The sequence below is a fragment of the Dendronephthya gigantea genome, unplaced genomic scaffold (assembly GCF_004324835.1).
Source record: "Dendronephthya gigantea isolate DGI-Jeju-01 unplaced genomic scaffold, DenGig_1.0 000136F, whole genome shotgun sequence".
Classification (NCBI taxonomy): Eukaryota; Metazoa; Cnidaria; class Anthozoa; order Malacalcyonacea; family Nephtheidae; genus Dendronephthya; species Dendronephthya gigantea.
The window spans coordinates 313,123-339,884 of NW_021163146.1; the positions used below are offsets into that span (position 1 = coordinate 313,123).

The 26,762-nt window shown below is 39.0% G+C and overlaps 1 protein-coding gene across 1 annotated transcript; it reads left to right on the forward strand.

The window, feature by feature from the left end:
- LOC114536453 lies at positions 1-3,998 on the forward strand. Its single transcript, XM_028557815.1, has 8 exons — positions 1-616; positions 699-1,832; positions 2,022-2,208; positions 2,366-2,433; positions 2,547-2,718; positions 2,808-2,979; positions 3,286-3,437; positions 3,667-3,998. Exons 1-8 carry the CDS (start codon positions 242-244, stop codon positions 3,996-3,998), a joined length of 2,592 nt encoding a protein of 863 aa, XP_028413616.1. The 5' UTR covers positions 1-241.
- The last annotated feature ends 22,764 nt before the right edge of the window (positions 3,999-26,762 follow it).

Here is a 26,762-nt window from a genome sequence, read left to right on the forward strand (position 1 = left end):
TGCATAATATTAAAGTTTACCTTTTAAATAATCAAGCGTGATTAGTATTATGTCGATAAAGAAGCTTTGTCAAAAGAAACGAGCGTTTGTTTATACCCGAGTGTTCTCTTTCGTCCGCCATCTTGATTTATATTTCTCTATGCTAATTTATGCACGCTTAACATGTGTGACGTCATAACCTGGGTTGATCTAAACATCTTGGCGCGAAATATAAATTTCTATTTACTTTTACTGCGCCAGAATGTATTGCCCGGTTTACGGTTGCACAAGCGATTACAAAAAGAACAAAGAAAACAATATACATTATTTTTCATTTCCGAAAGCGTCAAATAAAGAAGAGCAGAGAAGGCGAAATATCTGGATCGACTTTTGCAAGCGAAAAAACTTCCGTCCATCGAAATGCACTTGCATGTGTTCCTTACACTTCGCTACTGACTCCTATGTTCCATCACATTCTCCCGATTTTTTAAAGTCGATAAATTTTTTTGGAAAACGTAAGTTAATTCTCAAACCCGACGCTGTGCCAACTATAAGAAAAGCACTTGATTCTGACACCAATAAAGAAGAGGCATCAGCAAAAAAGAAGAGGTCGACAGGTATCCTTTCAAGAAGAAAGGTAATTTAGAAAATCTTATTAAACCTGTTCTCTTTTATTATTTTCTTTGAACTAATATTATTTGTTTGTTTCTTTTTTCAAGGAGGTAGATGAGTTGATCGCTCATGCTGAAAGTTTTGCGGGAAAAGCAGACGAGGGTGAATCAGAAGGAACCATACTTGAAAGCAGTGTTAGCGCCAGTGCCAGTGAGACATGCCAACCAGAGGCGAGGGAGTTAAAAAAACACTCGTCAGTATCTGTTCAAACTATCCGTCTAGAATACGTTGGTAAAAATGCGGGTACCCAGACAAGTAGGAAGCTTGAAGGAACAAAATTAACATGCGTGACAAAAGGAACACAAACCTTCGTCAGCAATGAATTTTTTACAAGACTCGAGTCGCTCAAGAAAGCTTCAACATCCTCACAAACGGATCCAATAGAATGTGACAGTAGTAATGCAATTGTAAGTGAAGAAATCAGGAAAGTGGAAGACGATGGACATAGCTTGAACGATAAGAAATTGGCTGTGACTGTGGATTTGGACAAGAATAATATTGAAAATTCAGACCACGTTAAAGATGACCACGACGAAAATGATGCAGGCGACGATAGTTGTGACGAAGAGTTTTTACCCACATCTGGCGAAGAAAGCGAATCTGATGAAGAACATATCGAAGATACAAAGACATGCGATTCGGTCATTCTTACAAGTGACAAACCCATTCAAGATCAGCTAAAACTGATTATATGCGAGGAATCAATTGCGACTATGTTCAGTGTTTGCTTTAAATGCGGAAGTCGTTGCACTGTTTCTGTTGGGAACACAATTGGAAGTTATTGCACTATCTACATATCATGCTGTTCATCAGCAAACCATGAAATAACCTGGTCAACAGGCCCTCTTCTGAATCGATTGCCAGCGATGAATTTACTTATGGCGTCAACAATATTGAGCACAGGCATGGAGTGCAACAAGACGTTGAGATTCATGGAATCGCTAAAGATTTTGTGTTTTAAGAGACGCGAGTTTTCAAATGTCCAAGGTGCCTATGTTATACCGGCTGTAGTCAGTGTTTGGAGAACAGAGCAACGGAAACTGTTGTCCGAGATTGATGGAAAATCGATTGAAATTGCGTCGGATATGAGAGTGGATAGCCCTGGACACAGTGGGCTCCTTGGAGCTGGAAGCAGTCTTGATTCAAATAGAAATGTCATTCTCGATACTCAAATAATTAAGGTACTACATTCTTGATAAAAAGACCCATTAACATTGTTCGTTTTTAACATTGCTGCGTCTATTACGGTTGTTCCTGTTGTAATATAGCACCTCTTTTATAAATCCTAATGGGCCTTTTCGTTGAAAATGCCCGTCATCCCGTTTAAGGCAGACTTATTCCGATATATATATTTAATAATTGTATAATAGAGCACAGAAGTAAAAAACTCTAATGGAATGGAATTAGAATCTCTAAAAAGGCAACTTCTTTACCTCGAAGAAGCAAATGTGGTTGTGAAGAAAGTGGTGACAGACAGGCATGGCCAAGTAGCGTCCTACATGGCGGAAGAAAAGCCAGATATTGAACACAATTACGACGTCTGGCATTTAGCTAAAGGTTTGTTTTTCAAATTAGTCACTTATTACTTGGGGAATGATTTACAACCTCTTCTGCCATTTTCATGGGGCAAAGTTTGCGAAGTGACACGTAGTGATATATATTATAAATTACACAAGTGAAGATTCTAACTTTAATTACAAACTGTATTTCATAGGTGAAAAGAAAAAGTTGCTCAAAGCTGTGAAGACAAAAAAATTTAAAGCCATTAAACCCTGGATTGGGGTAACTATAAGACATTTTTGTTACATTATAACACAAGGTTGCAGTTATTGAATAACTAAAGTTGCAGTTGTAGCTATTGAAATAAAAAAGCATCTTTAATACACTTTTCCTAGTCTATTATAAATCATATATACTGGGTGGCTTTGTCAACTGCAAATGAAGATGAGAGAGTGGAAAAGTGGTTAAGCTTGTTGAATCACATAGTGGATATTCATGTGCATGAAGAAAACAAGATTTTTAAAAAATGCACACATGAGGAAGTGGATCGAGCTTGGTTGAAACCAGGTAGAATGGTTGCTACAAGTGAAATTGTAAAATGCATTTACAGAAATAAGCTTTAAAGTATGTTATAATGTTCCTATTCATTTTTTCAGGTTCAGCAGCTTATAAGAAGCTTAAAGAAATCTTAACAAGACCAAGATTATTATCTGCAATTCGAAAGCTGTCAGGCTCTCATCAAACCTCATCCCTAGAAGCAAAGCATGCTCTTGACAACCAATTTGCATCCAAGAATACCTACTACCCATACCATTCATTGATGGCAAGGTTTGAGATTTTCTGACAATTATTATGATGATTATACTAGGGGATAATAACAGTCTGAGGTATAAATCTAACTTAGTCCCTGTTACTAAGTACAAACTACTGATATACAATCACATAACTTTGACATTTCAAAGAGGCAGGCAGCCAGCCCTTTGTCATAAAGTAAGGGTGTTTATAACATTAAATGAAGAGTAGTCTACATACTGTATGGTTCAATATGTTTTTTGTTTTTTGTATTTTCAAATGCTTTTCTATATAACTCTCTATGCACCTGACAAGAAAATAAATATTCCATTTGTTGTATAGGATATTTTGCTCAAACCTACATTTTAATGAAAATTCACAACGGAAACAAGCAGAGACAAAAGAAGGAGCCCCCCGATGGGTTGTCATATATCCTAAGGCACATATGGGTGAAAAAGCAATTGCTCGAAAAATTAAAGAAGATACAACACACAGTTAGTTTTAAGAATATGTTAATTATTTACCTGACAGCTATATGACTTAATGGATGATATTTACATTAATTGGCATTAGGAAACATTTTAAAACATGTAGTCATGCACCTTTAGGCTTTAGCATGTAAAGTGCATGTCATGGCCCTTATGCATGGGTTAATTAAGATGCATTATTCTTATTTGTTAGGTTTTTTTGTAACACTGTATACAATCCAATTTTAAAATTTAGAATATATACAAGCAATCCAGCAGGAAACTCTCAAGCTGAGGATGAACTATCCAACACTAAAGAAAGCATGTGAGCATGCAAAAAAGATCCTGCCTGAAGAGCCAAAATCACTAGTTCAAAATTATCTTGATGGCAAACAACCAGAATGCAAAGAAACAGTTGTTTCAAGGAAATACAGCAGATTCACAAAACCAGCCTATCCAATTGCTGACGATGGAACCACATGTAAATGCTCAGGCAAATGTGCTACGGTTAGATGCCCATGTAAATTAGTTGACAAGAGCTGTACACACGAATGTAAATGTAAGGTACAGAAGTGTTCAAACAAATAGATATATTTTATATGTTCAGTGCTGTTTCTGATCAAATAGTATTATGAAAAATACAGAATAATTCGATGAAATGGGTTTTCGTTATTTCGCAAATTTAAAATGAGTGTACAAACCACTTGGTGACGCAAAAGTATTTCTAATACAAGTATACACACATGAAGGGAAAACTCTACGATTTTTCCTACCCAAAATTGTGAATACCCATCGTGAGCATCTTCTATACGCCGCATGACGAAATATTTTGTGTGTTTGTTCTAACTCATCATCGTCAACCGGCCAATTCTCCTCCAGATATTGTGATACGTCAACGTCAAGAACTTCCTTCGAAAGCATATTTTGAATGAACGATGACAAACTTGTGATACAGTTTAACCCTCGATTCTGTGCATCAGTTAGAATACCATCGTATTCATCGTATTCTACAGCCTTCTCGTGGCAACAGAAACTTTCAATTGTTTTTTCCATGAGTGTACAATTGCCACATTTACACCACTGAAGGGAAGACAGACGCCATCTATTTGCTGTTTCAAATTCTTCGTCGAAATTATCCTCAATCGAAGCTGAGTCGTCAGATGAGTTATCACTGGCTTCTTCTTGATCCTCCTTAACAGTTGGCTCAAACAAATAGGGTTGTATTTGTTCATTATTAATAACTTTACATTCATCTTCTTCGTTGCCTTTCGCAGTTGCCATTGTTGAAGAAACTATAGCAGCAACACAACCCAGGTTGTGACGTCACATGGACATTACGAAAGAATTATAATTTTGTTCAAATATGATTCAAAATGGCGGGCAAACATTCGAAGTACCGAAAATTACATCTGCATTTACTCATGAACGTTCAAAACTGATGAAGGCAATTGACATTTTTAAAACATCTCTGTAAGTCCTCTTTCAGATGAGCAAGAAAAAAAATATATTGCCATTTTCCTTTAACATGACAACCCGGTGGACAAAACCACCGTGTTTAAAGCAAATTCACGCTTTAGCGGACAAAAATATCTTTACTATTTGTAGTACACGGCGCAAACTGCGTCGCTAAATGATGGCACTATAAAAGCGGCTCAAGTTCTCGAACGGCTAGAAATATGTCAAGTAAGCTGAACATCACTCGAATTGTTTCGCAGATTTCGTCGATGATTCGACTTTATATAAAATTCTAAAAGATGGTCATTTGAGATTTATATTCATACTGCTATGTTATAAAAGAATAAAAGCCTTTGGATTAACATGTACATGCTTGCAGCGGCGACAACTCATGAGAACCCAAAGATATTTTTTAGTTTCCACGTTGTTTTGATCTCAGGAAAGACCCGTGTATATTAGAGTTAACTAATCACGTAATACAATATATAGGAGTTTCCCTGAGAACAAAACAACGTCATTATATAATCATGCATAACATCGCTCAGGATCTTTTTGTCAACAGTTTAGATCCTCATGAGATGTAGTCGCTGCACGTTAATCCAAAGGCTTTTAGGTTTTTAGGTTCTTACTGTCTAGCTCACACAACAGTCTGCATGTAGTTACAAGTTGCAGTCGCTGTCCTAATGCATTCTTTTGTAATATAAGATGCTATTTGTATCTTGTTAAAGAAAATTTATAGCTTTAATTTCAAGTTACAGGGTTCCAAAAAACAACCTAATTTTTACGTGCGTATATTTTTGATGCAAACATTTCTGGAACTGGAACTATGAGCACTGTTTACACTCAAGATGAAAAATGAAAACGCGCTTACCTTGAAAATTCATCTAACTTAAAGCTCAGATAGAAATATAATATTCAAAATATGCAAACATTTGCTGGATCTACTTTGCATTATTTTTTCTGAATAAAGAGCCCAGTTGCGTAACAACTTACAAATTTGACGTGATATAGCCATATCACGGATGGCGCGTCAGCATTATAGGTGTTTTAGCTTGCGTTTCTAGTCCCTGTCTTCTGGATTGTCTATGATGGTATACACTCGAGGCGACCCACCATATAAATTACTTGGAGATGCTAGCAGTTTTCTTTGCTCTCAAAGCATTTCACTGAACCTCTGAGAATAGATAACGTTACTGCTATGGCAAACATTGGGAAAATAGGCACAAGCTATGCTCGAAAACTTAATAATCTAGTTCGGGAAGCTTGGGACAGGTGTATACAACAAAATATATTTTAAGCAGAGCCCATATACTAGGTGTTGAGAATGAGGTAGCAGATGGAGAATCTAGAATGCCTTAAGATATACTTAATGGGCCCTAGATAAAACAATCTTTCAACAGAGCATTCGGTTACTGAATGTAACTCCAGTTATTGACCTTTTTGCCTCTAGACTGAATTATAAAGTAAAACCGTTTATTGCTTATCAACCGGACCCTGAAGCTCAGACTGTGAATGCATTTACCATTTCTTGGAAACAGCATTTATTCTATGCCTTTTCACCATTTAGCATCATACCTTTAGTTCTACAGAAAATTCAGGAGGAGGAGAGCATAGGAATTATTGTTGCCCCCAAGTGGCTTGCTCAACCGTGGTGGCCACTTCTGATGCGAATGATAATCCATACGCCTGTTATGTTACCCAACAGAGAGAACACTATCTACATGCCCAGCAAGCCAGACCTGATCCACCCCCTGCATCCCAAGTTAACGTTATTGATGTACCACATTTACGGGAGCCCTTTACAAATAAAGGCCTTTCAGAAGTACGCAAAAACAATATTTACCTTAGTGATAATGCAAAGACTCAGGTGTGTATATTAAATGTATATGTGATGTTGCTACTCCGAGCCACCAACCGGGCAAGCTGAAAAAATTAGCTTGCCCACGGTGGGAATCGAACCCGCGACCTTTGGTTTGCTAGCCCAATGCTCTTCCAACTCAGCTCCAAAGTCAAGACGGTTCGAGTAGTATAAATATTTACCTTATTTTAAGAAATGGCGAAAGTATTGCAATACAAGGATATTGGATTCCCTTTCAAGGACTGTAGAAGAAGGAGTTAATCTTCTAGCAATGCTATACAAGGAAGGTCTTTGTTGTGTTCTTTCTTGTATTTAAATCGAATAAATCTTTCTGCTCAACACACTTATTTATGTGCACATATCATGCATTGATTAAAATAATATAATAACTAATATGAATATATTACATCTCCCCTGTTTAATTGAAAACTTGAAGTTACTTTTTTTTTGTTCACGTTTTTCTAAAATATAATGTTAATATATGTTCCAAAAAAATTATATTGTAATGTTACTATTATGTTAAGCTAGACATAGTCACCAAATCTCTGAGGTTTCTTCACGACTCGTCCTGATCGCGTTTTCATGTGATCAGCTGCAGGATACTGTTCCGAATTTCCTTCTTGAGTCACTTTTAGTGACGATTGTAGTGCTTTTTCCAACTTGTTCGTTGACTATCTGTAGAACTTATCTGTAGACGTTGACTGTTCAGTATCTTCTGATTCGAAAACTTGAAGAACATGTCGCCTGTTCCGTCTAAACGTGCTCTCGTCCGGAGTACGAACATGAAACAAACATGGTGTCTCGACCACTACATACACAGCTGGTTTCCATTCTCCTTTTTGGCATACTCGAACACTATCATTTAGATTCAACGGAGGTAGAGGCTTTGCTGTACGGTCATAATGTTCTCTCTGCTCCAATTTCTTTTCTTCCAACATTTTTTTTACAAATTGGTGATTAGTCAATTTCGGTAACAATTGTTTGTGATGGGTAGGCAGGTCTGTTCTAAGCCTTCAATTCATCAATAATTGTGCTGGAAATCCGGTTTTTTGAATCGGCGTGTTCCTGTAACTTAACAAGCTCAAATATGGATCTTGATTACTTTCTTTAGCCTTTTTGAGTAGATTCGTCGCGGTTTGCACGGTGCGCTCTGCAAGGCCGTTTGACTTTGGGTAAGTTAGCGACGAGGTTTTATGAGTGAAATCCCAACATTTCGCAAATTGGCTGAACTCCTCGGAGGAGTACTGGAGACCACTGTCCGACATTACGACTTCTGGTATACCCTGTCAGACAAATATTGACTTAATAAAAATTATGTCGAATCACGGTTGGGCTCTTCGTATTGGAAAGTAGCGATATCTCGAAGTAGTTGCTGTAAATTCCACTACGAATGCATAGTAGGAATTATTCCACACAAATAATTCAGTGGCCACTCTTTGCCATGGACGCAACTGTATCTCATGATGATGAAGTGGCTCCTTCTTCTATGCAATGCGATATTCTTGGCATGTTGCACATCTCGCTACAAAGCTTTCAATTTCTTTGCCCATAGCAGGCCGAAATATAACATCACGACCTCGTTCTTTGCATTCCTGCACACCCATGAACCCTGCATGTGTGTATCTTCTCAAGCATTTTTTGTCGTAGAGCTTTCGGAATTATTATCTTCTGAGATTTGAACAGAATTCCCTTGAGTACTAAGAGAGGTAGGTGAACATGCCCAATTGACATTCTAATTCTTTCTTACACTTAGGTGACTCAATTTCTTTAACTGCTGCCACTTTTCCTTGATCAGGCTTTAGACCGTCCTTACTCTGCAGTTTACCAAATAATTTCACTTGATTGGAACTTTCTTGGGTTGAACTTGATTCCGTTCTCTTTAACTCTGACAAGTGTTCCTCGTAGCCTTTCATCATGCTCCTGAATTGTTGACCATACAACTCGAATATCGTCAACAATAATGAAATTAAGTACACCGGAAATACCCCCCCAAATTACATCCATTCGCTTTTGAAATATTTCTTGGGTAAGACATATCCCCTTGGTTCGGTTTTATCATTACTTTAAATATCGACTCCGCTATATGTGTTGTAACCGTTCATCTGATCAATGATAATAATCTAACCCTTCACATTGCCTTCCTGAACAACTTGTCTGTCTGTTGTTTAAACGTCAATTTAAACAACAATGGACGAGTTGTCCATTAAGACACCCAAGTAGTCGTAGACTGTTGAATTTTCTACTTTCGTTTTTTCGGCCACTATACTTATCTCAGATGATATGGATCGTTTCTTTTTAGTTCCATATAGAACAGGCTTGGTTTTTCCTTTCTTCAGATTTATAGTTAAGTTATTGTGATCAAGCCAATTTATTACACAGTTGAATTCTTCATTTATAGTACCTTCTATTTTCTTGGGATCTATATCTGAGTAAAATATTACCATGTCATCAGCATATAATAACATTTTACATTTCTTTATTTCCATTCCAATATCATTTATATGTAGTAAAAATAACAATGGCCCTAATATTGAGCCCTGGGGAACTCCACTTGTAACGGGTCTTACGTCAGAATCTACACCGTCGTATTTGACATATTGTTTTCGGTTAAACAAGTAATCTTCGATCCATTCCAATTCTTCGTCCTGAATGCCATTCGCCGGAAGCTTGGATAGAAGGACCGAATGGTCCACTGTGTGAAATGCCTTCCGCAGATCTACATATACCACTCCTGTATAATTGCCTTTATCCATATGCATACGGATATGGTCAGATAATAAAGTTACGGCTTGGGTTGTACACCGACCCCTGCGATAACCATATTGACTTTGATTGAATAGCTTGTTACTTTCCAAGTATCCGTAAATTTGTCGATGAACTAGTCGTTCTAGTACTTTCAAAAAGGTTGGCAGTACAGAAATCGGTCTGTAATTGTGGAATGAGTCTCTGCCATCAGATTTGAAGATTGGTGTTATTTTGCCACACTTTTTAGCAGTAGGAAATAAGGATTGTTGAAGTGACGTATTAGCAATGTAGCATAGGGGAGGTGATATCTCTTCTGCCCCATCACGAATTAAATTTGAAGGTAATTTGTCATTCCCAGCGGCTTTACCTTTCTTTAGCCGGCACTGATCATTGCGTACTTCCCTCAATGTGATATATCTGAATTTGAATTTTTCTTTGTTAGGATTCACCGAGTTTTTCAGTTCAATAGAGGAATCCCCATTTTCCCTCCATATACTGATTTTTCTCAGTTTTTCACCTACCGAGCAAAAGTAGGAGCAGAAACTATTTGATATCACACTTTTGCCAGAAACGCTGATTCCATGAATTTGAAACGTTTTTACATTGTTTTCAGATTTGGACTTTGCTGAATTGTTTTGGATCGTTCACTTGCTCATACAATATATTTTTATTGTACTTTGATTTACTATTCCTTATCATGTTTGTTACTGTGTTTCTAAACCGTTTATAAGTTGACCAGTCATTTTCCGCATTTGACTTTCTGGCACGCTTATGATAATAATCACGCTCTCTCATTTTGTCCTTTATTTCACTATTCATCCATTGACAACCCTTTCCTCTCACTGTTTTTTGCTTAACTGGTGCATGTTTATCAACAATTGATGTAAGCAAGTTCTTAAAAATACACCAGGCATTATTTAAATTTGACTCGGAAAGTACGTGGTCCCATGGACTCAAGTTTATTATATTTAGAGTAATCGCGGCGATGAATTTTTCTTGGCTTAAACTTCATAACATTTAGTTTTCTTAAAACTCCCGTTAGATCGTGATCGCTGAAGGAGTTTGCTTCTACTATGGTGAGTCGTTGCTATAATATAACTAGCGTTTTGGAAGTTGACGTTATTCTGGTCGGCTGGTCAATTAATTGCTTAAATCCGTTCAGATTTATAGCATCTTTAATTTCTTTTTGGTCGTTCTTTATCAGGTCATTACAATTTAAGTCACCTGCAATTATCGTTTCGGGCCTTATTTTCATTTACCCCAGCTTCTAACATTTCCTTAAACTTGTTAGCGAAATTGGTATCTAAATAGGTCGATGATTCCGGGCATTTGTATGCTATCCAAATTAGGATAGGCTTCGATAAACTACAAACAATTCAATCCAAATAGATTCAATTCCCTCAACCTCAAGGTCATAGCGCCTTTGCCAGTTCAAGTCATTTCGTAAATAGCACAAAACTCCCCCAACCTTTCCTTTACCCCTATCTTTTCGTACAATTTTGTATCCGTCGATTGCCAACAGTTCGTTCAATACGCTTGAATTGCAGTGGCTTTCCGTTAATTCAAATATTTGAATGCAATTACAAGTGTCTTGCATAAATAACTTTATCTTGTCAACTTTTTTGAGCAAGTTATTAATATTTTGATGGAATATCTTCAGGCCGCGTTTTCCAACAAGGTTTGTCAGGTTAAAATGTGCCTGGTTGTTGTCAAAATCTGAAGACAGAGCTTCAGCTTCCACTGACTTCACTCGGACAGCATACATTTGGACAATAGCGCTTTTCCACACAGTTTTCGAACCGATCTTTGAGGCATTTCAAGTGGGATATCCCGTCACAAACACTGCAATTCACTCTGCTCTGATTCTTTCTAATCGTTTTGAGACAGCACGGAACAAAGCAATGTTGTACATTGCGCGTGCAACATTGCTTTGTTCCGTGAGATCCTTCATTTTTTGTTGATGATAATTCAATTTCTCTAGCGATCGTTAAGGCTTTAGGCTATGAATAAGTCTAACACTTCGGCTTGTAGAAGTTTCTCTTTTACAAGCAAGTTATTTGTGCCACAAACGATTCTATCGCTAATAATTTCATCGGTTAATTCCTACCCGTACGCACAGTCTTTCGCTAGCCGTTTAAGCTCAGTCAAGTACTGGTCGATAGTTTCGCCGGCTTTTTGACTTCGTGTATTAAATTTATACCTTATCACAGTTACGTTTTGTTTCGGGTTGCAATCTGCCTCGTATTTTTCGAACAACACTTTGATTTTATCTCCCTCTGTAACGCGTGCAGGAACCAGACAAGTTTACTCTGCTAACAAGATCAATATGATTCCATAAAACAAATACAGCGTAATTTATATATCTACGGATAATTAACATAAAACATGCAAATTAACTGAACCTTATATGGTAAGCGTAAAACGAAATGCAAATATCGTCACATCTCTTCCTGTTTAAGTAATAACGATAAGTTCCTCAAAACTGAATAAGTTAATATACTATATTTCCTACAAATGTTCCTAAACTAAACCATCTGTCCTTATGCTTGAAAACGTTCAGGTGATTTCCTCACTCGAGTAGATCTTCTTAAACACGATTGCCCAATATCTCGGGTACTTAGTACATCTCCGGACGTAGGTACTGGAACCAAGTCATTTGAAGTAGGAATTTCACCCCACCCTCTCGATGTTAACTTTTCCTTGGTGGAATCCAACTGATCTTCTAGGGTCTTTCTCAGATCGCGTCGATTCCGTCTGTACTTTCGATCATCACATAACACTTCGTACGATCGAGGACCAACTTGCTTCGAACAAGTCGCCAGAGACCATTTCTGTTGGCCAGGCAATTTTACACGAACCATTTCTCCGGGCTTTAAAGATGGCAAAACACGAGTTTTCGTATCATAATGCCTTTGCTGCAACGCTTTAGCACGATCCAAACCAGCCAAAACTCTCTCTTTCGCTACCACTTGAGGAGATAACAGATCTGTTGTCGTTGGAATACGTGTTCTCGTTCTTCTAGAAAACAGTTTTTGCGACGGACTCGTACTATCTCTTTCGCTTGGGGTGTTTCTAAAATCCAACAACGCGAGGTGTACATCCGACTTTGACAAAGCTGCTTTCTTCATAATTAACTTACACGTTTTCACCGCGTTTTCAGCTTTTCCATTGGACTGCGGATGGAACGGTGAAGACGTACGATGTTCAAATTCCCAACTATCTGAAAATGACTTGAATTCTCCACACGAGAATTGAGGACCATGGTCAGAAAATACGATCTCTCGAATACCATGTCGACTAAACTGCTCTTTCATCTTTTTAGTAACTGCTGTGCTAGTAGTGCTCGTTAAATAATCTACTTCCACAAAGTTAGAAAAGTAATCAACTGTTAGTAAGTAATTTCTGCTCTCAAGAGTAAACAGGTCTACTCCTACCTTGGCCCATGGTCGAGCAGGGACCTCATGGGGTAAGAGTGGTTCTCTACACTGCCTCGGTTGATACGTCTTACACACCATCTGGATACGAAATCTTTTACTTGAGTTGACATTCCTGGCCAATACAAACTTTCACGAGCTCTTCTCAGACATCCTTCAACTCCAAGATGCGAACTGTGCAACCGTCTAGTTAGATCTCCTTGCAAAGCTTTTGGAACAACAATTCTTCCCAACTTGAAAATCAAACCTTGCTGATACGATAATTCACTGCAGAATGAATAATACTGGTAGACATCAAGTGGTACATCCCGCCGAGAAGTTGGCCATCCATTCTCGACATATCCACGAATCTTCTGAAGTGTCTGGTCAGCGGCTGTTGCACGTCTGAGATCATTCAGCCTCTCGTCGGCAATGGGTACTTCAGCCACCAAGTTGATCTCTTCCAATTGGATACTGAATTCTTCTTTTCCAACTACATCATTCTGTACATCATCAGTCTTCGTCAAATATGTACGAGACAAGGTATCCGCGATAAACAATTGTTCTCCTTTCTTGTAAGTGATCTTCACGTCGTATTTCTGTAATCGTAGGTACATACGCTGCAATCTCTTCAGGATTTCATGGAAGGGCTTCGTTGCGATTTGCTCCAGCGGTTTATGATCCGATTCAACCGTAACCGATCTTCCGTAGACATACTGATCAAAACGTTCACAAGCGAAGACTATCGCCAAGAGTTCTTTTTCCACCTGAGCATAATTCTTCTCAGCTTTCGACAGCGCTCTTGACGCGTAGTAGATAGGCTTTCCTTCTTGGGTTAGGACAGCCCCTAAACCTCCTTGCGAAGCGTCGCACTGGATAGTCACTTCTTTCTCAGGATCGAAAAACGCCAGGACTGGAGCCTCTGTTATGCTCTTCTTCGACCCGTCCCAGGCTTTCTCATGGCGATCACTCCAGTGCCAATCCACACCTTTCGGCACCAGGCTTCGCAAAACTTCACTTGTAGTGGATAAATTTGGCAGAAACTTGGCCAAATAGTTGATCATTCCTAATGCTCTTCTCAAGGACTTAGCATCTGATGGCGTTGGCATATTCGCAATGGCATCCACTTTAGCCGGATCAGGGATCAGACTTTGTGGTGTCAACAGATGACCAATGAATGGGACTTCTTCCAAACGCAGTCTCATCTTTTCCGGGTTTAGCTTCAGATTTCTTTCTCGAGCACGCTCTAAGAAACCAAGAAGGTTCTTGTCATGGTCTACCACAGCTTCTTCAACCGTATCACCATACCCAATGACCAAGAAATCATTCATTATAACTTCAACCCCGTGCAAATTCTCGATGAACTCGTGAGCCTTTCGCTGCCAAACTACGGGTGCTGACTTAATTCCGAATAGCATTCTCTTCCAGTAATATCGCTCAAACGGAGTATTAAATGTAGTCAGTTTACAGGAGCTCTCTGATAATTTCACTTGCCAAAACCCCGACTTCGCATCAAATACCGAGAATACCTTAGCTTTAGGCAATCTCGTCGCGACTTCTTCCAACGTTGGTAATGGATAATGACACCGCTTGATGGCGTTATTCAAATCACGTGGGTCGATACACACACGAACTTGATTATTCTTCTTAGGAACAACGACCATTGACGAAACCCACGGAGTTGGCTCGGTTATTCTTGCGATGATACCGTTTTCTTCCATTTTCTGCAGTTCTTTTTTAACTGTGTCACGAATCGCTATAGGAATTCTTCGAGGTGCATGTATCACTGGAGAGTGTTCTAAATCCACTTCTACATGGTATTCTCCGGGTAAACAGCCAATTCCTTCGAAAACATCTCCGTAATCGCGAAGAATTTGGTCCTTCCCTATCGGTTTGTTAGGCGTATCAGTCCTTACTTGACGTAGATGTCTTGAAACTTGAGGATTTGGTGTGCTGTCACTATCGATGATCTTCACTAAGCCAAGTTGCTTACTTGTCACTAAACTCAACAATGGTATTTCGCAATTCTCGACAACCAGACATTGCACTCGATAACCGTGACCACCACGATGTAGTTGCACCATTGTACTGCCTCGGGGAAAAACCAGCGATTTGTTGTGCATGACCAACACATTATTCGTAGCCTGCAGATTATGCCCGTCGAAATCTCTCGTTATCTGCTGATATTCATCAAATGGTAGGACATTACAGGTTGCACCAGTGTCAATCTGAAAGGCAATATCTTTTTTTTGGTTTACTTTAAACATAACAAACGCTTGCTGCTCGGGCTTGCTCTTTCCCAACGAGTTAATATATAAATATTCGACTTCTTGCGAGACTTGATTAACGTTAGACGAACGGCAGACTTTCTCGAAATGCCCTGTCTTTCCACATTTCCGACAACGTTGTTTCCAGGCTGGGCAATTTTCTTTCTTGGGCAAATGTCTAGGACCACAAAACTTGCAGTCTTTGAATTCTCTTGGCATTTTGGATTCACCGGGCGCGTCACGTTTCGACTTACTCGAACCCAAGTTTGCATCATTCTTCGGCTTTACTGATTGTTTTGACCACTAACGTTTAACGAAATTTGCTTCCGATTCTTCATTTGCAATTGCTTTAGCTTGGAAATGGGTCAGTTCGCTTGATTTAAGTATCTCGATACATCTATCCAAGTCTAGGTCACGTTTGCCCAATAGCTTCTCTCGAACACGGTCATCTCGAATACCGTATACAAGCCGGTCACGAACTAGCGACTCACGTAGTTCCCCAAACGCACACGTCTCTGAGAGCTTTAACAATGTTGTTATGTAAGCATCTAATGACTCGCCATTGTTCTGGTTCCGCTTGAAAAAGTTGTATCGCTCGAAGATTTCATTTCTTGCAGGCACACAGCGTTCTTCGAATTTCCCCAGCACTTTTGCTATTTTGAAGTTGTCACCTTCGTCATCCCACTGAAATGTTTCGTACATATCCAGGGCATCTCTTCCGATTACGTTCAGAAGGGCGGCGACTCTAATCTTTTCTGTCTTTGATGCAATTCCCGCTGCTATTTCGTAATACGACCATTCTCGCTTAAAATTCTTCCAATTTTCTCCGCGATGAGCTCGGTCTTCAAGATTAAGCGGTTCTGGCGGTCTTGCCGAATTATTTGAAGCCATTCTGACTTTCAACTACAGGTTCTTTTAAACACCTGACACCATGTAACGCGTGCAGGAGCCAGACAAGTTTACTCTGCTAACAAGATCAATATGATTCCATAAAACAAATACAGCGTAATATATATATCTACGGTTAATTAACATAAAACATGCAAATTAGCTGACCTTATATGGTAAGCGTAAAACGAAATGCAAATATCGTCACACTCTCTGTCGACGATAATGTTAATGTGTTGTAGATATCTCTCCCAACGTTGTTCTACATTATATAAGGAAATAGTCGCATTGTTGCTTTTTGTCCTTTTCTACCAACAGTCCATGAAGCATTAGTTGCATCGTTTGTTTCCAACGCTTCCAATTTTTTCCGCAATATTACCGTTTTCAAATTCAAGCTCGTTGATTCCAACTGGTTTGGATGCCATGCTTATTTATATTTCCAAATAGATATCCGATCTATTTCACACTGGACACCATGTTGTTTTCTCTCTTGTATTTGAATCGAACAAATCTTTGTGCTCAACACACTTATTTATATACACATATCATGCATTAATTGCAATAATATAATAATACCTAATATTACAGTCATGGCTATAGTGCGTTAAATACGTACAGCTCTGAGTGCATTATCAGCAACTTGTACCTTCTCCAGCGATCAACACTTTGGGACTCACTTTCTGGTCACCCGCTTTACGAAAAGAGTTTTTGAAACCAGACCAACGTTGCCGCGTTATTCTGACACATACATGGATATGCAAATCGTACCGAATTATTTAACCAGTTGGGGTAAACCAGAGGAAGTTCACCTTAAAACGCTAACTCATAAAACAATTATATTGTTGGCATTAGTGACCGGCCAATGCCGCGAAACGTTGCAAGCATTGGATATTTCTGCCATGGTCTTGATTCAACAAAGTGTAGCTTTTTTATTCATTCCTTACTAAAAATTCTCGTCCTGGTAAACAACTAGGACCGCCATAGAACTGCCTTCATTCAAACCACCAGACAAGAGCTTATGTCCTGTCGCGCATATAAATGAGCATGCATGTCAAACGAACGGCGAAATTACGTGAAGAACAGCGAAGTTTTCTTAATTAGTCACCAAATGCCTCATAAAGAGGTTTCAGGGGGTACTAATAGGCATTGGCGAGGAAAAACATTAGAGTTAGCTGGTATTGATACCTCAAAATTTGGAGCTCACAGTACTCGGGCAGCAGCAACATCAGCAGCAAAGGCTGAGAGCATGCCCATTGATATGATTATGCAGAGTGCTGAATGGTCACAAGAGTCTACGTTTGGAAAATACTATGATAAACCAGTTAAAACAGTGGCCATTTATGGCAGATTTTTGTTAAGTAGTACTAAATAACCGCGTGCAGTCTATAGCTATGTGTTATTGTTTGTGAATGAATCAAGTTTTGATTTATTGGGTTTACTTTGATGTGTTTATAGTATATTTGTGCCGCTTTAAAATATCATAGATGTCATATGACTCCGTAGCCACCAAGACCATGCAATGACGAAACAGAATTCTAAAATCAAACGAGACTTACCTAGTCGAAGTTTGATTTGGATTCTGTGAGTTACTGGTCGGGAGCCCCTAAGGGGCTGTTTACATGAGCTCGGTTACCCGAGATTCAACGAAGCGTGCGATGATTTCGAAGTATTGAAATGAGCAGATAACATGATTCTGGTAGTCGTATAATCACGACAACAATAGCATGTGCTTGTTTGGTGTCATAAAGACTTATTTCAATACCTCAAAGTCCTCTCACGCTTCGTTGAATCTCGGGTAACCGGGCTCATGTAAACAGCCCCTAAGTAAGGTTTTAAGGCTAGATTTGTGGAATATTTAACTCATTTACGCTTCCATAAAATGTAATTAATAAAATACATTACTGCCCAGAAATAACCTAACACCGCGGTTGCGGTTCGGTTCCGATATGGTTATCTCTGGAAAGTGCTGTATATTGCAAAATTTTAAACATACATACAATAAAAATATGTTTTTAATGGCCTAACATGTCTCCATCTCCCGCTAATTTGAATGTCTTCTGATACAGTCTATCCATATCCCCGGAAAATATTGTTTCTTGAAAAGTATAACCAAAATTTTATTGTTTCCATCAAAAAATATCCAGAGCACAAAACCGAAAATCATTTCACTGATAATGGCTCTGTACTCTAGAGGCGGCTCAACTCTCTAAACAAACTTCGTCAAAAAAATGATTGCACGATATTCTTGATGCTGCTTGCCAGCGCATTAATTGTTTGCACTTTGCACGTGCAGATATTACCGGACGAACTTTCTTTTCTCTGACAAGTTCATCCGGAGAAATGAATCATCTTTAGTAAAAATCATGTATCTGAAGAATAAGCTAGGAATCTCACCGTTTGATGCGTAAGCAGGCCCAACCAAGGTTATAAGAGTCATGACCAAAAGCTCCATTCTGTTTTTCCCTGTATATTATGCTACACGCTCCTTGAAAGATTGTCGAATTATCAACTTGAAAACGTGTTTTTGAAAATGAATTTTGTTTTATCCTTAATGGGAAAGTAAAATACATTCAATTTCATACAAGAACACGTCACATCCATTCCTTGTATGGGGCCGGACTTTGTATATACTTATATTGGTGCTCAATTCAGGAAAGATATATATTGCATTTAGGAGTGAAGTTATTAAACGACTTTCGCTTATAAAATGCCCACGCATAAGCCATATTTTATAACCCTCATAGGCAATAATTATACTAAATATATGACAGGATATTTGAGATATAGCTACATGAAGCCCAGGGGCGCCGTGGGTGTGCTAATGCAGGGGTGGCCAATGGCAACATAATTCCTACCGGCACGTTTTTTTCCCGACATCTTTATAAGAAAAAAGTAACGAATATTGACAGGGGGGTTTGGGCAAAGACGCGCATGCATTTGCTATGACAAAGATCACGAGCAGTGGCGTAGGAAGCAAGTTGAGTTGGAGGGGAGCACATGCTTTCACACACAAAATACACAAAAATTTTCTTGTTAAAAAATTCATGTTAAAATTTTAAGCTCTTATTATATGATAAGACAGCATACAACATGGTTCCGCGCACCATGCGGCACTTAATGGTATAATACTCACAATTAATATATGATATTTGTATTAATATTATCAAATTAAAAGGTAACAATACTTTTTGAAAATACTACGAATTTTTTCAATGTAGCTTGCATTACAAATGTGAAATACAGACACAAACTAAATTCATATTTTTAAGACAAGACAAGAATTGCGCTGTTTGGAAAGCGAAAATGAATTAACTTGAGGGTGCCCTTTTTCTATGAAGAAATGCCCCTGAAAGCATGTGCTCCCCTCCAACTCAACTTGCTTCCTACGCCACTGCATCGGAAGCGTATTCCGCAACGTTGAATATTAGTGTGAATACGGCATCGCATTCTTAAGTATTCTAAGTGTGAATATGCATGCTGTGAATATGCGCGTATTCCGACTAATATTCACACTTGAAAGTTGGAACATCTCACTTCTCGCTTAATCCGTGTTTCCACAAGATAATTTCTGAAGCTGAAAAAGCGCTCTTTCCAGTTAATAAACATTGATTCAGGATCGTGCATTCGTACTTGTAAGAAAGCTTTCGAGGGAAAAATAAATATGGGTCAGTCAAGAAGAGAATCAAGAACGCCAAGGGCTTAGTAAAGTCTGCAAACTCTGGTCGCGGTCAAAGAGCATGCCAGCGAGCATTTGTATGCTACGATTCCCATGAAGAAAATGCACAAAACAGAAATGAGATTGTATGGCGAGATGCACACGCCAGCTTCGACGACTCCCTTCCACCAATTCCAACCTCATACGAGCTCGTCGTTTCCCGCCCCAACAGGAGCTACACTTCGTTACCCTTCCCTTCAACTTGGCTTACGGTTTCTGTTCATGCGAACCCGAATAGGCCACAATTTCGTCCTGGCGCTGTTCATCCCAGCATCCGAGGTACGCCGCCATATTTGTTTACCACTCAGTACCCGGCTCCCGGTCTCGGGGTCTCTATACCGGGGTCTATTCCCCATAGTTTCATGTCGGGTCCGGGGTTTTCGGCACCTGCGCTTGCGCCCTCTAATTTCCCTGCTATGGTAGTCGGGCCGGGCTTTCCGCTAGTTTCGTCCAAGCTTGTTGCGGCAATTGTGGCTGGTGAGTTCATTAAACTTGCTTCTGTGTTGGAGGATCCGTTTGATTCAGATTCCCCATCGTTAACTGTGGTAGCTGACCAGCTCATCCTTCGACACACTCGCCGGCTTAAGCAGATCCTGGACTGTGTCAGGATCGGGACCCAACCCCCCCGTGTGGCGTTAGAGTCTATTTGGAAAAGGTACCGTTTAGCTCCAGATGTTCCTGTTAAAAGTGTCCAAGCTTAGCAAGTCTTAAAGAACGCTCGCATTCCCTGACTTATCACGATCGCATCACCAACCTCGTTCGCATCGTCTAGCTCGATCGTTTCGTTCGCTCGATCGCATCGCCGTGTTACCGTCTCCATCCTTACCGATCGGCAGCCGCCAAGACCTAGTTAAATGCTATAGTATCGCGCTCGAATGAACTTCTCTACTCGGGGTGAGCCTCGTCAATCTGTGGGATCATTAATTGGTAGTGATTTTATGGATTTTATGAATTTTCCTTTTTCCCTATTTAGGTAATTTTTTTATAAATAAATTACAAAAAAGTTGTGCTGATGCCAATTGCCAACCATAAAAGCGTTGGTCTCAGACTTCTGTCAGTCTGTGTGTTTGTTCTGTCTGATTTTGATACCACATATTGAGCTCGTGGAATCCCAGGACGGCAGGACCTTTTACTAGCCAAAGATATGGACGAAAGTTGTTGTCAATGGTGGAATCGGAACTGTCACATGGCTGTTGTTCAGAACAAATCATTCCATGGTTGCGAACCTTTGTATAGTTTCATGCACTACATATGTACCGCCGATATATTTCTTTTTGTCTGCATCTTATTTTAATTGTGCAACAAACTGAACATAGTTAAAACATTTCCAACCGAAGTTTGTAGCCTTGTAGGTGAGTTACAGTTAACACTTATTTCATTATTTATATCACCATTTTCGCGCCGCTATTTCCTAGCGCCAAAAATGTCACCAAAATGACGGTGAGGACATTTCTATAAGGAAATTTCCTTCGAAGCAAAACTGTTTATGTTACATTGCTATCTTTAGAGAACAACGAGAGATAAGCCACATAAAATTTACACGGGGCTTTATGCTGTATTTTTATACACATATGGGACTTGAATGTTAATCTTATAACATAGGAGCGTACAGGAGTTAAAATTTATACATTCAATACAAGGATATATTCGAGCGGATTAACAATGTATGGCAAAGTCAAGGCATTGCAAAGGAGGAAAAATCCGATCAAAATTTGCCATTGAAAATCAGAAAATATAGGTCCTGGTCATGTGTTTATAAGTTTATTGGAGATCAAAGACACTAAATAAAGTCTCGATTCTCGATAATGTAATCTATATCGTCAATACCTGACACTAGCAGGCGATTGCAGAATCACAACAAGGCTATATATGTATATTTGGCATTATAGACAAATTAGCGGCAAATTTTTACAGTGAATAATGTCTCGCTTATTCTATACTTATTCAACAGCACTTAATAATATGACCAAGTGTGAATATCCTACCTCAAAAAATATTCACACAATTTTCGAACATATTCTAGGTGAGAATATGGGGTGTGTTTTATTCACAGGTATTCACGTCGGAATACCCCTGATATTCCGAGGATATTCACAGTGAATATGTGTGAATACGTGTGAATACTAACCATATTCGAACTCATATTCGCCTGTATTCACCTGTGAATACTCGGCTTTTCATGCAGTGTGCAATAAAGCCTTGCGTAACAGTATACAGACTGTAAACAAGCCCTACCGTATACGTCTGCAGGCCTGAAGAATTCTTCTTATATGTAAACCAATCTTAGCGATTCCTTTTTGAGAGTAACCCATACAGGTTTTCGACAGCTTGGTTTGTATCTCGATTCCTGCTGCAATGATCAAGATTTCTCAATATCGAGAATAGTTATAGCTGTTGGCCGTAAATGTCAATATTAAATAGCCTAATATCTATATTTTGACAAACGGATGTGTCATATCTGCGTGTCAACGTGTTTTAAAACTGCACTTACACTTTTCATTTGCATGCATACATAAGGTCTGACTTTGAATGGCTGGCATGCAGTAACAAATAAAAGGAAAGTTGGCAAAATCAGCCGCAATAATATAGGACTATGTTTCTTTGTTTTGTTTGCAAAATCGAGACATATATTTGCAAATGATTATTGATTGATGGAGGCTGGTGAAGTGGATAATTGAGAGGAGGGCGAATACTCATATATTCATGCAGTTCTGCCAGAGGGATTTCTATCGTCAGCTATTGCACAGAAATCTGTCGGGCTGAACCGGATATATGACGCCCCCAATTATAGTTTTAGTCACGCCACTTGGGCTAACACACCGCAGGATCAAGTTCTAGTTTATTTTCAGGAACACGCTTCACTGACTCAATATTCATATTTAGGCGTTATATTTCGTAAGAGCGGTCAAGGTGCATGATTCTCAGGTTGAGAGTTAGCGTAATTCTAGCTATTCTGAAGTCAAACACAGTATATCTTGACAGTCAGAAATCTTCTCTGAACATCAGAAGATTTAATTCACATTTTAAATTGTTTAATATTCAAACGAAAATATACAGGGCAAGGCCGCAAGGTGGCTAAGTCTGTGTCCATCTTGCCAGTGATCATGACTTTGTATTGTCTTTTCGGCAAAATGGTAATACGAGATATGAAAGTAGAATGAGCCCGCTAAACATAAAAGGAATAGAGATAACATGTTTCACCAAAAATGGGATGATAAACTGTCCTCAACGGAACTTTAGATTCTATTTCGTCATAGTTACGTCACTACAAAATAATATGAGATAGCGAATGCGAATCCAACATTGCGAATTGCGTTTCACAAAGGCAATACGTGTTGCCTTTGTTAACCAACAAACTTACTTAAAATACAACCTCAGGGGGCAAAAACTCGAGGTATGTGGGTGGATACGATCGGGAAAACATATACAATAACGAAACACTGCTTAGCTAAATTGTTAATAAGTGGTAAAAACTCACGCGAGAAATGTCGACAGCGAAAGAAGTCGAGATTGACGAGAACGAGCTGCTTAGTGATGCACCAAATGAATACAGCTTAGCTTCGACTAGCGTACCTGATCCGATGTATAATCTGATACAGCAAATGCAAGAAAGCATGAATAATATGGCTTCGTCAATTAAGGCCTTGCAATTGAGCCAACAACAACAGCACGCAGCCACGCGGTCGAGAGGAAAATGTGAAAATAACGAGTACTGGCCCCAATCTGCTAATGAGAGCGACGACGCTGAAATGTTAATTGGCGCCAAAATGCCTGCGGCAAAGAACGCCACGGAAGACTGTATCAAAAGCAATGACAACACCACCCACGCAAACGTTTTGGACGAAATTGAACAAGAATATGAGAATGCTGCTACTGGGCCTCAAGTGGACGCGCATGTAGCCAAAACTATGAATAAACGCTGGGAAACGTGAATGGACATAAAAATATTAACAGACAAAGTGGCCAAATACAATATATAGGCCTGACAACTGCGAAATGATTCGCGTCCCGCGTGTGAACACGCCTGTCTGGAAGACACTAGAATCATACCAAAGACGCAACTATGTTAAGATTACAAACATCTAAAAATAGGCAAGAGTGCATAAGGATTTGCAAAAACGCATACCAATGTTTTGTTTATTGCGAATGGCGATTGCATGAACATAAGCAGCCCAATGTTATGGTGGCCTGCGCACGGGCACATATGGCGTAGTGATAGTTATATAATAGTATATAAAACCAATTCCCGCACATTTAAAGCCATTTCCTGAACGTTTAACCTGCTTGTATTCTTCAGGTATATTAAAATTGTTGAAAATATCTTTCGTTTTAGGACAAGGTCATATTCGCACGACGAAATTGATAAACGCACGACGAAATTGTTTCAATGCTTCCGCTACAAGCAATTATATTTTCTAAAGTTCCATGAGAGAAAAATGGAGCTATTAAGTGGAGACACCACCTTCAATTTTGTATAAAATCCCGCTCCTTTAGTTTAGTGAATTTGGCTTTTAGGACCTTTCCCACTTGTAATCCCAGCACAAAATAGCCATTTATCCCTTCGCTTAGCTCTAAAAATAGGCTAAATCTTTAGTTGCTCGTGCATTTACGAAATTATGCGGTATTTTTTTGCCCAAAAGATCGCAAATATTCACAAACTGATGCAACAGTAATAGCGGATAATAGTTTCCGACGGTTTGCGAATTTTTGAGTCCTCGGAAGATATCGTAGTTACGTCACATTCTTACTATCTATCTATCTATCTTACACAGACGATGACATAAAGGATTTTGCTTAATAAGCAAATCCTTAAAAACATGTATTGCGGTGGGTGCTAGCCTTGCTTATACTTTGGATGCGGTATGTAAGGACCAAAGCTCAAATGATTTAGACATGCACCTCTCAAATTGCAGATGCAGCTGCATTGTTTGGTCACATTAATACTGATTTATCACTATTAAGACGACAACTTATGCGACCTATATTTTCATGCAGATTACCGAAATCTGTGTAACTCTGATCATCCAGTAACATCCCTCCTGTTTGGGGATGACCTTCAGAAAGAAATGAAAGATCTGAAGGAAACTAGCCTTATTGGTAGTAAAGTTAGCTCCAACTAATATGTTTGAAAGGACTAGCTCCTCACAGTCATTTAATCAAGGATTACGTAGATTTAATAACTACAGACATCGGGAGTTTTCTTGGGGCAGTCGCCAGAAAGCCAGAGTAAGGAAGAAATACCCCTCCAAGAAGGATGCAGAACAACTTTAACCTCTCACACAAAGGCAAGTCTACCTTGTGCAGGAATATTGATACGAATAGCCAGCGCATAAAAAAAAAGCTTTCCATCAAGTAAAGCAGGTTAGATTTCTAATTTTGTACATCAATGGGAAATGCTGACATCTGACACAGAAATTTTAGATATGGTTCGAGGCACTCATATTGACTTTGACAGCTTACCAAAACAATAAAGTGTACCTATGCCTTATGGCTTCACTCAGGAAGAAACTGTGTTAGGTACTTCTGAGATTAAAAGCTTATGGGAAAAGGGGTTATACAACCCTTTTAAAAAGAAAGCCATGCATGACTTCATATCTAAAATATTTTTGCAACCTAAAAAAGATGGTTCACATAGGCTTATTTTGAATTTAAAAAATCTGAATCAAAATCAACCTCGTACCCAAGGTCTTTACTCGTGGGGGGGGGGAGTAAAGACCCTGGTCAGAGCAGGTCATGTGACAGAGGCCAAAGTGAATTCCTTAGGGGGCGAGGGGAGAGTATCGTGTTACACTTGGTTAGCAGGCAACCACTTCATAAACAAGCACGAGAGCGTTATCGATGCTGGTCTGCATAACCTTTTAAACTTTTTTAGAATTTCCTATTTTAAATAGCTTGTACAAATAAGTTATATTAAAACCAAAGCAAGTTCTTTGCCTGGAAAATATTTAATTACAAAAAGATGTGATGTGCGTTTTGCCGACAGGCTTTGGGAAGTCTTCGATTTTCCATCTGCAACCAGTGCTGTTTTTTGCGAAGTCAAAGCTGCTCAACCACGTTCGATTGCGAGGTATTTATACTTGGACAAGATGTTGATGCTACTAAATCCGTTCTCATGCCAATTGCCAAAGCACCGTTGGATGAAAAGTACCAAATTACAATTGTGTGTGTCTGCTGAGGTTGTGTGGATTTGCATAGAGCAGATAATTTATAAGCTCTTCGAGTATGTCCTTGGTAGTCATCAATACTTCCCTCCTGGCTCTGCTGCTATTCCAGCAAACCGACTTTTTGCACAGTTTCATGCTCCACAAACAGCACAGATGAAGGATAAAATCTTAAAACAGCTTTGCTCGGGAACAAGCATTATCGGAATTGTATTTGCTACTGTAGCAATTGGGATGGGTGTAAACAATCCAAATATATAGGGCAGGTGATGCACATCGGAGCACCATGTAGTTTGAAAGCCTACTTCCAGGAAACTGGACGTGCAAGGAGAGATAGCAAGCTTTCATCAGTTGTGTTAACAATCGAGGTATTGGCAAAAATAGACTAAAAATACAAGATGATATGAGAGAGTACTGCTCAAGTGAGAATTTATGTCTAAGAAGATTGTTAGTCAAATCATTAGATTTTGATTTAGATGTTGAAAATTCTGTAAAACAGCTTTACTGTAATTGTATGTAAGCAACAGTGCAAATGTTCAATGTGCACCACTGAGAGTGCAATACAAACAATAGATATAATGAAGCTTGTTAAGATTTACGGTTTTAATCTATGATTGTCCTAATTTGCATTCAACTTGACTGAAATTCTCAAAATTCAACTCAAAATTGTAGCGTAGTAATCCGTACAGATTATATTCAATATTAGTATGCATAACTGAAGCAAGTTCAAATGGCTAAGGCTCCGTCATTTCGCGCCAGATCGTGATAAAACTTCACACAACTATGTTGAAGGTTATTATTTATCTACTTACGGAGTTAAATAGTTTGTGCTGATATTCTTGAGAAGATT

Excerpts from the sequence above, each read along its gene's own strand:
- LOC114536453 (XM_028557815.1), top strand. The coding sequence starts at position 242 with ATGTATTGCCCGGTTTACGGTTGCACAAGCGATTACAAAAAGAACAAA. Across the intron at positions 2,209-2,365 it reads CGTCTGGCATTTAGCTAAAG|GTGAAAAGAAAAAGTTGCTC; the intron begins GTTTGTTTTTCA and ends TGTATTTCATAG. Across the intron at positions 3,438-3,666 it reads TAAAGAAGATACAACACACA|AATATATACAAGCAATCCAG; the intron begins GTTAGTTTTAAG and ends TTTAAAATTTAG.